This window comes from Nuphar pumila, chromosome 1, assembly GCF_984573655.1.
Source record: "Nuphar pumila chromosome 1, dmNupPumi1.hap1.1, whole genome shotgun sequence".
Lineage (NCBI taxonomy): Eukaryota > Viridiplantae > Streptophyta > Magnoliopsida > Nymphaeales > Nymphaeaceae > Nuphar > Nuphar pumila.
The window spans coordinates 39,044,538-39,060,709 of record NC_143249.1 but is presented as its reverse complement, the minus strand read 5'-3'; the positions used below and the strand labels follow the sequence as shown (position 1 = coordinate 39,060,709).

At 36.8% G+C, this 16,172-nt stretch overlaps 1 protein-coding gene across 5 annotated transcripts in view; it reads left to right on the top strand.

Moving 5' to 3' along the window:
* LOC149848750 (chromosome-partitioning protein, putative (DUF639)) overlaps nt 1-7,162 on the top strand; it is a 113,008-nt gene extending 105,846 nt beyond the window's left edge. For 3 of the 5 annotated variants that reach the window (XR_016430401.1, XM_089997202.1, XM_089997209.1), the window contains one exon: nt 6,770-7,162. Coding sequence is in view for 3 of the 5 variants with exons in the window: in XM_089997202.1 (XP_089853328.1) it covers nt 6,770-7,069 (300 nt within the window). In the remaining 2 variants the exon portion in view is untranslated. The remainder of the gene's footprint in view (nt 1-6,769) is intronic. The other 2 variants (XM_089997217.1, XM_089997229.1) reach the window with 2 other exon arrangements.
* Nucleotides 7,163-16,172: the final 9,010 nt, after the last annotated feature.

The following is a 16,172-nucleotide window of genomic DNA, read 5'->3' as shown; positions in this document are numbered from 1 at the left end:
AATTATTTCAAAAGGAGGATTTGCATACTATGTCATCTTTGTTGACGATTTTTCTAGACATACTTGGATTTATTTTCTTAAACATAAATCTGAAGTCTTTTCATACTTTCAAACATTTCATAATATGGTTAAAACCAAGTTTCAAAATGATATTTCCATTTTTTGCACGGATTCAGGGGGAGAATTTATGTCCAAAGAATTCAAGGATTATCTCAATTTAAATGGCATTACACACCAAAGGTCGTGTCCATATACACCACAACAAAATGGACTAGCTGAACGTAAACATCGACACATTATGGAAACAACCAGAACATTATTAATAGCAAATCAAGTTCCAAAGGTTGTCCTCACTGCTACCTATCTAATTAATCGAGTGCCATCTTCCTCTTTGAAAAATATAACTCCTATTGAAAAACTTGTGAATATTTCTCCAGACTACTCTAGATTGAGAGTATTTGGATGCAAGTGCTTTGTTTTCATTGACAAAAATGATAAACTCTCTTCCCATGCGATTCTCTGTGCCTTTTTAGTATATGCTGATAATAAAAAAGGTTATAGGTGTTTTGACTTTCAAAATGACAAATTATATGTATCAAGAAATGTCTCTTCTAGAAAAGGAAAATTTCTTTGATTTTGAAAAACCTAAGGAAGTCACTGAATACTCTTTTCTGATAGATCTAACTTCAAAACCTAATCTTGAATATGACTTTGACAGTGATCAAAGTACTATTGATGTTGAACACAATGATGACAATGAAGAGCAAATCTATAGGGATGTTAGATTACAATATTAAAGACGAAGTGAGTCAAATCTTCCATGTGCACTTGAAAAATATTTTGAAGTAACAACCAAAAGGTCGTCTCGAGTCTCAAGACCTCCTGAAAAATTTGTGTCATACGAATCTTTTTCACCCACCTATAGGACAATTATTGCATTAATATACTCATATGAGGAACCATCATCATACTCTCAAGCCAAAAATCATGTAGAATGGATAGAAGCCATGAAAACTGAGTTAGATGCACTTGAAAATGCTTCTACTTGGACTATAAGATCTTTCTCTAGGTAAGAAACTTATCGGGTGTCGATGGGTTTACAAAGTTAAAACCAAAAGTGATGGAACTCTTGAAAGATATAAAGCCCGATTAGTGGCCAAAGGCTATGCCCAAGAATACTGCATTGATTATGAAGAAACCTTTGCCCCAGTTGCTCGTATGACCACTGTTAGAACATTAATTGCCTTAACTTCTATTAGAAAATGACCCATATATCAGATGGATGTCAAAAATGCTTTTTTAAATGGTAAATTAGTTGAAGAAGTGTATATAGAAGCTTCACCTGGTATTAGTATTCTCAATGGTAAAGTTCTTCTTTTAGAAAAGGCTCTTTATGCTCTTAAACAAACACCAAAAGCTTGGTATGACAGGTTTAGTCAAGTTATGCTTAATATTGGTTTTCAATCCTGTTTGACTGATACTGCTTTGTTTATTAAGAGTTCTGATGCAGAGATTATAGTACTTCTTCTCTACGTGGATGACATGATCATCACCGAAGGCGATAAATGGGGAGTTGAAAATATCAAAAAACTTCTTAAAACTCATTTTGAAATGACTGATCTAGGTTTATTAAGACATTTTTTAGAAATTGAAGTTGCTTATTCCCCTCGAGGGTATTTAATGTCTCAATCTAAGTTTGCTTTTGATATTGTTTCTAGATCTAGAATTACAGATGATAAGAAAGTGGACACTCTAGAAGTTGTCAATGTTAAGATGAAAATTGATGATGGAGAACCTCTCGAAAATCCTACTCCTTACAGACAGCTTATTGGAGCACTTTCCTATCTTTCTATTACTAGACCAGATATAGCACATGCTGTACACACAACTAGTCAGTTTCAACATGCTCTTACCATAGTCCACATGAGAACCGTTCTGCGTATTGTTAGATATATTAAGTCATCTCCTTCACGAGGACTTTTCTTGTCTTCTACCTCATTAGATCTAATTGCATATACTGATGTTGATTGGGGATGTGATCCTAATAACATACACTCAACAATTGGTTTTTGTGTTTTTCTAGGTGAATCATTAATTTCGTGGAGATGCAAAAAACAACAGAAGGTTTCTCTCATCTACAAAAGCTGAATACCGAGCCATGACAACCACAACCATGAAAGTAGTTTGGCTCATACGTCTGCTCGCCGACATGGGAGTTGAAGCAACACAAGCTTCGCGTATGTGTTGTGACAACAAGAGTGCAATCTATATTGCAAGCAACCGAACATTTCATGAATGCACCAAACATATTAAAATGGACTGTCACTACGTTAGAGAGAAATATCTATATGGAACCATTGATCTACCATATGTTACATTAAAATATCAATTAACAAATTTCTTTACCAAGCCTCTCGCTGCTCCCAGATTTCACTTTCTCTTAGACAAACTTTCGCTCATTGTACCATAAGTTTGAGGGGGAGTGTTAAAATATAACATATAAATATATAAAATAATAACAATATTCTATTTATTATTATATATATTTGTTTTTTTATTTTTTACTTTTTCTTTTATTTATATTTTTGTATCTAGTTCAATAAGAACTAGATACCCTTTTTCAGTCAAGTTTCAGTTGGAACTTAACTGAGATATAGGTGTTGGACTCTAGTCCAACAACTATAATAAGAGCCATTGGAAGTCCAACATCTCTTTCTTGGGAGAGCTCCAAATGAGCTCTCCCCACTTGGTCTTCTTTGTATAAATAAGGGTGAACCCCTTCCATGTAAATCATCCAAAATGCTTCTTAAGCATTATTGTTATTAATAAAGATATTTTTATTATTGTATTTTCCTTTTATACCCTTTTATGGGTTTTACTTGAAGTGTCTTTTTAGACATTCTTGTGGTGGATTCAAGTGCTTGTGTGGAAGGCCACCATTTCATTACACCCCTTTCCCTTTCACGTTTTAGCTTGTTTTTCTTTCCCTTTTTTTTATGTTTCAGGATTTTTTTTCATTTGCTAGGGTTCAGCATGGACCCCACCATTTGCGTTACACCTCCTTTAGGGTCTAAACACACCATAACCCAGCATGTGATGGCGTGTGTTAAAAAAAATTACGTGATTAAAAAAAAATATTTGATTAGGTCTTTCAGATGCGGACCCACAATCCAACACGGATCAGATCCCTCCTTTGACTTTCCGGTTCCAATCCAAGGTTCAACTCTTTTAGTGTAAAATTAAAAGATTCAAACTTCTGATATGGATCCAAATAAATTACTGTGGATCCAATTACAAAATTTTTAATTGGACCATTACCATTTCGATGTAAAATCTATACTAAGATATCAGAAATCTGATGTCAAAGATCCAAACAACGCATTTTGGATCTTGTATAAGATATCCAACCAAGGTTTCTAAAATCTAATATCGAAGATTTGAAAAATATCTAGAATCCAATATCGAAGATCTGAATAGGATATTAGGGATCCGATATCGAAGATCCAAATAGGATATCTGAGATCCAATATCGAAGATACAAATAGGATATCCGGGGCCCAAATAAGAATAAAAATAAAAGCAATGAGAGTATCCTCATACCAAATTTTGACCATGAAATTCAAGTCTCATTAGGCGATAAAATTTTACAAGTGTTACAATAACCCCTGCAGAATTCGAACTCTGAGATCCCTTGGTTATGATAGTTTGACCTAATCACCTAACCATCCATCTATTTCATTTGATCCTAGGGTGATTAGCTTTATTGCAGTTGATGATTTTTGTTGTTTTTACAAATTTTTCTGTAGTCATGTTAATAGTGCTTGGGCTCTCTCTCTCTCTCTGATGACTTCCAAATGTGGGCAATTGTTTTGCATTATCGAAGTATTTGATGACTTGAAGACTGATGTCCTTAAAGGCATTCCTTTGATGCCTGATGGTTTATACCCTTGTGCTCCAAGATCAAGAAAAGCCTTTGGGCTCATGCCTCATATTGCAATAGAGAGGCATATGCACACTTACATAATATCATTGGATCATGTAAACATTGTTCCTTATGTTTTGAATCTAATACATTGCTGCTATTCATGTAAATATATGCTTTTTTATGTTATTATACTGTAATGGCTCCTCAGGACGTTGGTGTAAATTCATTCTTTTGTACATGTTGATACCTATCACCATTATGGAATCGACACCGTATTAATTGATTCTACTAGTGCCAACCTTAGCTAATTTGAAAGGCTAGGGGTTAGATAGTCTCTCTTCTTTCCAACTTTGTACCTTTAAACCACAGATGTAATCACCAACTTTATATCAAATGCAGTTATGCATCTTATTATTTATTCATGGTAAAAGAGTAGTTCAAACAAATTGATTGATGAAGTTGACTTCTTTCTTTATGGACTTCAAAAGAGTTAAAATACATGTATATCAAAACTGATAAAAATGGTGACCACATCAAACATTTGGAATAAAATGGCGTGCATAATTTAATCATGACAGGCTAATCAGTAATCACATATGACCTTAACTTTTGCCAGACATTCTCAAACAGTCTTTTTTCTTGTAGTCAATATGGGCTTGCCGATGATGCACCATACTTGATTGAGATTATTGTGCTATATGAGTTCTTCAATTCTTGCCACACATTGTCAGCTGTTTCAAATCCATGATTTGGGCAAGAATATCTTTACTAAAAGTAAACTAACTTAGCCAGCCATTCACCATATGCTGGACTGGGTTCCAAGTTTTGCCTTCAATTTCTTTAATGAATTCGTTTGGTGGAGGGATCTTCCTTTCAATGTGATCTAGAAGTCTCAAGTATCGGATGTATATCCGGACAACTACCAAGTTTCAAACAATGTAGTTAAATTTAAGTTGAAGTTGAAATAACAAGTTGATGATACGTGAAACCATTGATCAGGACAAAGAAGCCGTTATCATAAAGAAAGAGGTAAGAAGGAAACATAATAAAAAAAATGAGAATACTGGTAAAACATGATAATATAGGGGTTAAATGCAAAATAAAGGAGTAGACTGGATCACTTTGACAACCCAAATGTTCATGTCTGTAGTTTGATCCAATTTCATTTATTCCTTTTTTTTAAAACCAAGATTAAGTTAATGGATGTGCATAAATCCTACTTCTAACAAAAACCGTCCTAAAAGTTGAGTTACGTTGCATCTTCCTCCCTTAACTGAGTAGATCCAACCTCGTGCATGACTTGCTTCCCACGCGATTTATAGTTGGACTAAGACGAGAAAATTTCCAACTTGAGGGCATTGAAAATGGGTAGAGAACATTGAGACGGACCCTATTTCTGCACAGAAATTGAAAAAAATGTCGGAGCACAGGGTGCAGAAAAGAATCTTGGTTAATGCGATTCTAGCTCTAGCGTGAGTGGGATAACCAACCTGACCGTCCAAGAATAAGATGAGAGGAACTGCGAATATACACAAAAAAAAACTAGAAAGCTACTGTGTTCCTTTGCAAACAAATCAGCAGTACAACAAGTTTGTTTATAGTATTAGGGTGCTTCAAGTGAAACAAATTTGCAGTGAGGAGATGATTAAAAGTTACCAGAAAACACTCTTCCAAAAGTCACTGATTGGTACAATAAAAGCTGTCACATAGGTGCGGGTGCGGATGCGACGATGTGGCACTTTAAAAAACTTGGGTGCGGGGGTGCGGGGGTGCGGGGAGAGTATATATGTATATATATAAATTTTAACAGTTTTAAGTTAACACTAATGAAATAAAAACAATTATCATATCATCAATTCATGCAATAAATCAAATTAATAATCTACAGTTGTTATTCCTCATCAATAAAAAATAACACCACAGTGGTGCGGAGTTGCATCTCTCTCTCTCTCTCTCTCTCTCTCTCTCTCTCTATATATATATATATATATATATATATATATATATATATATATATATATATATATATATGGATGTATGTATACATGTATGTGTGTGCATTTATGTATTTATATATATATAATATAAATAAAACTGGAATTCGTTAGGGTTAACTGAATCTACTTTTGGATAGAAATGGACCTCAGTGTGGTTGACTTCACCTGACACAAAAGAAGCCGTGTCCAAGTGTCGCACCCGCATGGGTGCGGGTGCGACGTGGGTGCGGTGCCCTGTTAGAAGAGTCCGTGTTACTTAGAATAAAGGTTGTATTGTACAAAGCATAGAGCATGTTATCATATGATATGGTATGGTACAACTTGCTACATCCATTTTCTGTTATAGTGCCAGTTTTTTTTCGTTTTTTTACCATATGTTATTTACAACATTGGCTTGTGGAATGCATGAAATTAGAAGCTATTGTTAGAAGATCTTTATTTGCAAGTTTCACAAATTAATCTGGATCTCCTATGAGTTTGTTTATATTGTTTTGGTTTATAAACATAATATATGCATATTGTTTATCAATTATTGTTTATACATATCAGTTGTTTATGTTCCAGTTATAATGGATGAAGTAAATGATTTCTAGAATTTTTTTCTTCTTGATTGATTTCGTTGATTCTGATATCAACTCATTCACTAAATCTATATTTAAGTGTATACTTTATGCTAAAGGGGCTGCCATTGGAAATTAAATTGTGATTTATATCATCTTTCTTCTTTTAATCCTGTAGAACCCGTCAATGGTGTTTAAAATGTAAGCTCTTCCTCATTTGTAATGTGTAAGCTTTCATGTTCATGGACTTTTAGCCTAAAGATTGTTTCTTCTTTATGATATTCCAGGTGACAACTGAGGTTTCTCTGGTCCTGCTCTGTTCTGCCACACTTCTTTATACAGTCCCATTCAAATACATTCTTGCCTTTCTACTCCTTGACACCTTCACAAGGGAACTTGAATTTCGCAAGGAAATTGTGAGGAGGTTTATGAACCTTTTGAAGGAGAGGTGGGCCACTGTACCTGTTACTCCTGTAGTTGTGTTACCATATGAGAGTGACCAGTCTAAGAATGCTGATCCAACCAAAAAATCCAACGAAGACAGACGACTTACCTCTACTAATGAGAAAAGCAGTGAGTCCAGATAGCATTACCAGGTGTTTGTATATTATGTATATGAGATATACCCAGTTATCTAGTAAGACATTTCATTCTTATATTAATTTTTTTCATTTGCTGTATGGTTCTTTGTTCATAGTGTTATTGTTCATTTTTGGCTTGCGCTCATCTTTTTAAGAGCATTAACCTGCAAGCTAACTAATAGTTAAACCTTACAAGATGCTTGAATTCATGGCTTGGAAGTCGCTTACTTATCAAGTTGCTGGACACTGTGCACCTCTGTAACTGGATATTAGTGTTGTATGAAAAACTTGTAGTTTTAAGATAGATGTTATCAACCACCTTGGATTAGTGAAACAGCATCCTGTTGTTTTCTCTCGACTTTTTCTTTGTCAGTTGCATGGGGTTAGCAAATCATAACATCCCTAATTTAAACAGAAACCATGAGAAGTTTGGAAATCAGCTAGACGTATTGCACATAAGTAACCAATTAGGCTAGGATCACGACCCCATCTTAGTGCTGCTGTCCTGCTACTGCTACAATGGCTGCATCATTGCATCCTCTAATCTTTTCATTGCCGAGCTTCTCCTTTTCTGGTGAACCGAGTTTGTTTCATTTTCTATCCTTCACATGCACCTCTTAAAGCGTGCCCTTGAACAACATTCTGCTCATCATTGTCATCCATGGGGTATTCTCTATTGCGTGTCTTCATATCTTCGTTTGCCGCTTATAACTAGTGTTTCGAAGACTTGGCATTCTTCCATGAGCATTTGTGCTTTTCATTCGCACTATGCATGTGTCTTCTGCTGTTGCTGCGTCCTTGTGAATTACTATTTGGGTGTAGAGTGTAGCGCCTCCAGCTTCTCTATCTGGCAGCTAAGCCCACCTGTGACAGAAAAGGATGCCTTGAAGTCTCTCTCTCTCTCTCAAACGTCCACGTTATTCAGCAACCCTGCTGGCTGGTCGCATTACTTGCTTGGTTGGGTTTTGTTATGTTGCCCATGTCAGAAATAGCATGGCAAAAGGTAAATATGGTGATCAACAACAAAAAGAGAAGCCAAACCTGGATTTAGACGTTGGCACTTTGTACACCATAGAGTGTTCTAAGGCCCAACTAGTGGATGTAAAAGTTACTATATGCCAAAGGCAAGAAATGAATGGGAAAGTGTACCGTGGTGTTAAAATTCAAAAACCTTGCTGCGTTGCTTAGTTACTGGAGTAAGAAGCAGGTGCAAGAAGCAATATGTCAAGCGAGAAGTGAGAAGCAGTGTTGAATTTTATCTCCACAATAGCATCTCAAAAGCGTTTTTTTTCTTCCAAAAGTCAAGCTTGGATTTGGCAGACCTCTACCAGTGTATTACTGATCAGCAGCCATGTACATAAAAAATCATCAATTGTGGCGGAGCAATGGATGAAACTTATGTGATTGATTGCCCTCTCCACCCAAATTCGGGTCTTGATAATCCTATATGGAACCACACCTCAAATGGGTCCTTCTTAATTGACTTGTGTTATGGAATGCTTGACCTCTACCTTGTTCAATGACTGCTTGATAAGGCTCTTTGTAACCAAGCCTTTCCAATTCGAGGGTCCATCACGACTTGGTTGATCCTCCACGATAAGCTACTCACTGATGATATTCTCAAAATAAGAGGTTTCAGCTTGCTTAGCCAATGTTCGTTTTACCGAATGCATGAAGAATCGTCTTTCCATATTTTTTTGTCATGTTCGCTTATAAAGTAAAAAGTAAAAAAAAAGAGGTTGCATCACTGGTGTTTGAATCCCATGGGGGTTATCCTCCTGCTTGCCAGGAAAAAGGAAAAGTAAAAAGTTCAAACCCTAACTTCCTAATCAAGCAAACTGCTGTTTAGGTTAACTTGGATCCTGAGCAATGCAAGATCCCAAGAGAATTCATAAATCCAAAAAATAAATCAGAGATTGAGTCTTATAAACGTAGTAGAGCCTGCCTAAACTAAACATTGGTGCCTTTCATGTTTGGGACTTACAACCTAAAATGCATGAACAGCCAAGTTTGGGGTGCTTTCCTCTAGTCTCTTAGGTGTCCTTTGTTGTAAAGATGGACTCCATCCCTTCTTGCATACCATCTAGTGAGAGGCACCACTAATTAGAAATCCCTGTGTTTGACCAAACTATGTTCAAAACGCATTTTCTAATAAAAGTTTGAAAAACAAATGAAACTTTATGGTTTTTTTAAAAAATGAAAAAAAAACTTGTTTTTTTTTAGAGAAACATTTAGAACATAAAAATCATATTGAGAATAAATACTCTTAAAAAAGCTCAACTTTGGATGTAAATTTATCAAATCTCAAGTTTGGATCACATTGAGTCTTGAATTTGAATCCCCAAGTTTTTTACTCCCTAACTTGGTTCTTAAATACCCCACATATGTCTGCTGTTTGCACCTCCTTGTATAAAATATCAAGAAAATAAAATTAAAACCAAATTAGACCCTTCTATACTATTTGCCTATCTTTTCTAACTCATTTTTTATGTTTTTTTTTTGTTATCTGCCTTATGCAAAACATTTTTAATCTTGTATGTATGAGAAAAGAGAGTTCAAATGCTAAAAGCACAGCAAATGAGCAGACGCCTGCTCGCCAATGAATGCACAAAAATGGGCTTTCACAGTAGTCAGTGACCGCAGCTAAAGGCTGCTTTTCCCACCATTTAGTACGTGGCGTTGATAGCATGCGTGATCAATGGCACACTTGCCCGTTGTAACCATAGTGACAAACGTTAAAAATGGCAAAATCTCATTTTTCAAAAACTCGTGAGAAATTGAAAAAAAATTCACAAATCTCGCATTTTTGGCAAAATCTAGGCAATAAAAAATAAATTTAAAAATATAAAAAGTAATTTTTTATAAGAAAATATTAATAAAAATTATTTAAAAATAAAAATACACGATTTTTTTCACAATAATTAGCCATTTAAAATGTAAATACCACGTTTAAATCACGGTATTTATGTTTTTTCATAAATCTCGCGATATTTTGAAAATCTTGTGAGAAATTGCCGTTTTAAACTTTCAGGCAATTTATCGTGATATTATCAGGAGATTTTCATAAATCTTGCTATATTTGTCACTGTGGTTGTAACGTCCACTGAAAATGGTGTCCCAAGATACACCCTTCTTTGTACATTACTTAACTGTCTTGTTGTTTCACATATTGCTAACTGTGGGGATGCAAGTGAGTTGGATCTGGGTCAGGCCCAACTAGATTCAGACGTAGGCCTGACTTTGACGTACCAAATCTAATTAAAATCTAAGAACCAGACGGTGCTAATTGGGTGACCTCCATTTTATAGATCATAATAAAATTGTTGGATCATAATGAAATTAGATCTTGGTCGGATAAAAGTCTGATTTACAAACAACTAAACCAACTGGATCACTTACTACTTGGACCATGGGGTCCTACCCATTTAACATATCTGATATCACGAGTTTGGATCACATTGAGCCTTGAATTTGAATCCTAATGTTCCTATGTCTTACATTGATTTTCATGGAAAAATCTATGTATAGAGCCCAATCAATTTTTTGGGCCAGCTGTGTTCTCTTATCCATCAGCTGGAAACACCAATAAGGACTCTTTTGTTTGAGCTTGCACGGGCCCTGCATCAATCACACCTCTACCAGAAAGCTAACCTGGTGAGGCATTAGACCATCCAGGTCTAGAGCTGCACATACCCAAAGCTCAAGCTGAAGCTCTGCCTGCCCTACTTATGGTCGCTGTTCTGGCAGCATAAAACTTTGCGGGCTTAGCTCTTGCCTCCAGAGAGTCGCCACACTTCGATTTGTGCAAGGGGTGACACTCATGAAACCTAGACCACCTGCCTAGCGGCCTAGGTCCCATCCCACTACACCCAAGCCTTTAAATTAAAGGCACCCACACACCCGGTGGAAGCAGAACCTCAGATGAAGGGGTCAGCACCTTCTCGATCAAGCCATTTCAAAGATGTTTACAGAAAAAATGTGTGGAGAAGAGTGATGGAGGGCCTGTGTCTCATTTTGGGGGCCAAGTACCTTGCAAAGTACTCAGTCCTTTCTGGATCTTGTCCCCTTGCTTATGGGTATGAAAGTAAGTGTGTTTTTTTTTCCACAGAGAAAGCTGGGGTTAGGTAGACCTCTACCAGTTATACAACTGTACTGCTTACCAAAATTGATAAGGTAAGTAAGAGGATAAGGATACACAACATTTAGGAAAAATAACATAAAGCTAATCTTAAGGAATTCGTATGTCAATCTGCCCCAACTTGCCGATGATAGCAAGTTGTCTTTCTTTTCCCAAGGCTTTAGTGAACACGTCGGCAAGCTGATCTTGACTTCTGACATGAAGAGTTTTAATGACTTGAGTCTGATTTTTTTCATGAACAAAATGATAGTCGAATCCAATGTGCTTTGTCCTTTAATAAAAAACTGGATTAGCTCCAATATGGATGGTTGCTTGATTGTGGCACCTTAATTTCATGGGCTCATTACTTTTAATTCCCATGTCTGATAGCAGAGATTTGATCTAAATGAGTTCACAGGTTTCAAGTGCCATAGATCAGTATTCAACTTGTGCACTTGATCAAGTATCAACATTTTGTTTCTTACTATGCCAAGTTACCAGATTGCCTCCGACGAACACACAGTATCCGGATGTGGATCTTCTATCATTTGGGTCTCTAACCTAATCTGCATAAGTATATCCAATGATATTTAAATTATTATTTCTCTTCATCAAGATCCCTTTTTCTGTCATCCCCTTTAGGTATTTGAGAATTCTATAAGCTGCCTCAAGGTGCGGTTCTTTGGGTTCATGCATGAATTGACTAATCAAGTTAACTACATATGTTATATTTAGTTGGGTGACAGTGAGGTAAATAAGTTGACCAACTAGTCTTTGAAACTCGCCAACATCAGTCACAACTTTTTCCTCATCTTTCCTTAGTTTGCAGCTAGAGTCCACAGGAGTGTCAATTGGCTTGGCTCCAAGCATACCCGTATCTTTGAGGAGGTCCAGAATATATTTCGTCTGGCAGACAAAAATTCTTTTGCCTGAGTGGGTGACCTATCTTTTATCTCAAATTTGTGATGAAGTCTCTTTTTCACTTGCTCGATCAAGGCCTCATTATTTTCAGTCATGATTATGTCATCGGCATATACAAGAATAATAGTAGTTTGAGATCCCTGAATAGAAACAAATATAGAATGATCCACAGAACTTCTCTTAAAACCCATATCAAGGAGAGCAATGCTCAACTTCGCGAACCAAGCTCGAGGAAACTGCTTTAGACCATAAATAGCCTTGTTCATGGTTTTGTACTTGGTAACCTGGAGGTAATTCCATATATATTTCTTCCTCAAGATCTTCATAAAGAAAAACATTTTTAACACCGGATTGGAACATTTTCCAATGCTTATTCGCAGCAAAAGATAAAAGAATTCTTATGGAGTTCATTTTTGCTACAGACGCAAAGGTTTCATTGTAATCAATTCTCTCAATTTGAGTGTAGCCTTTAGTGACCAGCCTTGCTTTATACCTTTCAATGGAGCCATCACTGTTATACTTGATCTTGTAAATCCAACGACATCCTACAAGTTTTTTTCCTTCAGGTTGACATACGATTTTCCAAGTACCATTTTTCTCTAGTGCCTGGATTTCCTCTGCAATAGCTCTTCGCCACTAGGGGTCAAGACTCGCTTCTTAGAATGTGTTGGGTTCATGGTGAACATAAACACTTAGGGCATAAGATATGTACGATGGTGAAAAGCCTTCAAGAGAAAAATAGTTCTGGATAGGGTAAGAAGTGGAAGAAGTGGATGCAGACGATGCCAAATAGGTGTAGAAGTCATTAAGACGCTCAAGTAACCTGGAAATGCGATTGGACCTTCTAGTGAGGACAACAGTAGGCACAAGACTGATTTCATTGGGGTTTGGTTCATCAACAATGTTTAGATTGGACTCGATTTGAGAATTAGGAGTTGGGTTAGGCAAGCCTTGTGATTCTGCTGGGAAAATGCTATCACAGTTTTGGACATTTGGAAGAACCAAATTTGTTCCCATTCCAATCTCCCCCTGCGGATGAGCCTCATAAAAAAAGGTAACAGGTTCATGAAAAAAACATTCATGTTCGAAAAAATGAACGTCTCTAGAGATATAGAATTTGCTCTGAAGAGGTTCAAAACAATGATATCCTTTCTTCACTGTAGAATAACCCCAAAAAACACATTTAACTGATCTGGATTCGAGTTTATCTCAATTTTTGACTTGGAGATGGACAAAGACCTTGCATCCAAAAGCTCGTAAGTGAAAAATAGAAAAGGGTTTGTTATACACAACTTCCAACGGTACACGCCCTTCAATAGAGGAACTGGGCAATCAGTTTGAAATATAGAAGGCAATTCCAATAGTCTCAGACCAATATTCTTTAGGAATGTTTTTTTCAAACATAATGGCTCTGACAACATTGAGTAAATGTCAATTTTTCTGCTCTGCGACTCCATTTTGTTATGGGGTCTCTGCACAAGAGTTTTAAAGTAAGGTTCCATGATTAGTAAGGAATTCTCTCATGGTGGCATTAACAAATTCACCTCCATTATCAGACCGTAAGACCTTGATTTTTTTATCAAACAGAGTGAAGACAAGTTGATAAAATTCTGAAAAAACTCTTGAGACCTCATTTTTGTTTTTGAGAAAATAAATCCAAGTTGCTCGTGAGTGGTCATCAATAAAAGTAACAAAATAATTATACCCCAAATACGATGTTACAGGGACAGGTCCCCAGACATCTGAATGAATCAATTGAAAAACAATCTCAGATCTATTATTTGAAATAGAAAAAGGTAAATGAGTGACTTTGTCATATTCACAAGCACTTGAAACAAAAGGTAAATGCGATAATAGCTGGTTTTGGACTCTTTGTGAGGGATGACCTAATCTTGTGTGCCATAACTTACTTAATTCTTTGGAGTTGTAGGCGACAAGAGCTTTAGCATTATCATCCAAAAAATACAGGCCATTGCGCTGGTGCCCCTTACCAATCACTGTCCATGTCCTTTGATCCTGAAAAATGTCAATAGAAAATATTGCCAAACATCCATGGCTCTGAGTGATGCGACTAACAGATAATAGGCTGGCAGGAAAACTTAGAATGTAAAGAACTCTTGAAGCAGCCTGTTTATAAAAAAATTGAGTTTTACCGATTCCTTTTATCTATACTTTGCTTTCATCGACAATGCATACAGATTTTTCTGTAGAGTACCGAATATCATGAAGTTGTGACAGCTTCCCTGTCATATGATCGGATGCTTCAGTGTCTACTATCCAATTATCAGGTAAGGTTTGAGAGGTAAGGCAACAAGAAGCACCTGCCGAGTCTTCATGGATTTGGTTGGTGGGATCACGAGCTGCGAGATGAGCCTTACTAAGTTGTTGTAACGTATTCGCAAGATCTGTGATGGACACTAAATTTTCTGCATACGAACCTTTTTTATTAGAGAAGCCAATCGATGCGATTTTAGGAGGTTTACTATGAAGCTCCCAACATCGATCCTTTGTATGACCGACCTTCTTGCAGTAGCTGCAGTGGAATTTAGGACATTTTGAAGAGTCTTTCTGATCACCGATAGCAGCAGTGGTGGGGAAAGCTTTGAATGCCATTTTCTCAGTGATGGGTTCAGTAACTTGAGAAGAGGGATTCATAATTTTTTGTCTGGTCTCCTCACGTTGAATAATGAAACAAACGATGCTAAAGGTAGGTAAGGGTGTGGTTATAAGAATCTGATTTCTTAAAGATTCATACTCAGGCTTAAGACCCGCCAATAGCTTGAAGGTTTTATCCTCATCAATACACCTTTTAATAGTTTCAAGATCAGCAGTGACCGGGCGGTACTGGGCGAGTTCATCCCATAGGCCCCTGAGAGTTCTCAAATACGTATGAAAGGGTTTTTCTTGCTGAGTGTGGTGAGAAGTCTCTTGCTAAATTTGATAAATTAGAGCAAGATTATTTTGCTCACCATACACGTCTCGAATGCATTCTCACATTTCTTGGGCAATTTCAAGGAAAAGAAAACCCTCGGCTATGCTTGGATTCATGAAATTAAGGAGCCATGACATTACTAAATGATTGGCAGACTCCCATTCATCAAAGATAACGTCATTTTGTTCGGGATGCAGGATTTTTCCCGTAACATAGCCCAACTTCCCTTTATCACTCAGAAACAAGCTGGTTGCCTTAGACTGGCTGAGATAATTTGTTCCATTTAATGGAATGGTGGTAATCTTAAGGCTTGGATTATGTTCGTGAACCACCATTTTCGTATTTGCAGTGTTTTGCGAAGGAACATCCATACTAACACACCATATTAGAGAGATACCTTGAAAGCGAGAAGCAACCACGAAAGAAGAAGAAACAACAGCCCACCGAAAGGATCAAATGCAAAAGCTAAAACTGGATCGAGAAGTGGCGCTCTAATACCATGTTAAAACACAATGCACATAATCAGAAATACTCAGAAGCAGCGATATACGTAGTTTGGCCTTAGCCTACATCCACGGAATGAACTGGTTTTCTTCTCTCATATTCTGTTATGTGTTGGTTACAATTTCTCAAGGTAAATATAGAGAACTCGACATTCCAGGATAGCATCCAATACTGGAAAGATCTAGAAAACAAATTACTTACCAAAATTGATAAGTACGGGGATAAGGATACACAGCATTTAGCAAAAATAACATAAAGCTAATCTTAAGGAACTTGTATCCTATCTAGAATCGTCAACATGTATCATAGGGATTCGAACTTGCAATGTCCCAACACAAGGTGACGTGCACTAATTGCTCCTGCCAGATAAGGGGAGCGCCCATTGGCAGGTACTAAAGTAAGTTGAATGACCTCAAATGGGCAAAAACAATAGAAAGAGTTTTTGAAAGGAGGGAGCTTAGGAAATAACCACAAAAAAGTGTGGTGGGAGAAGGGAAATAAAAAGTTCTCCCACGCCAAGTTTGCTCTGAATCAAGCTGAGTATTGATACTCACGGGTGGTCCCTGAATACGTTGGATTCCATGAAAACAACTCACAGCAAGGCACAAAGCATCAACAAAAAACAAACAAATCCC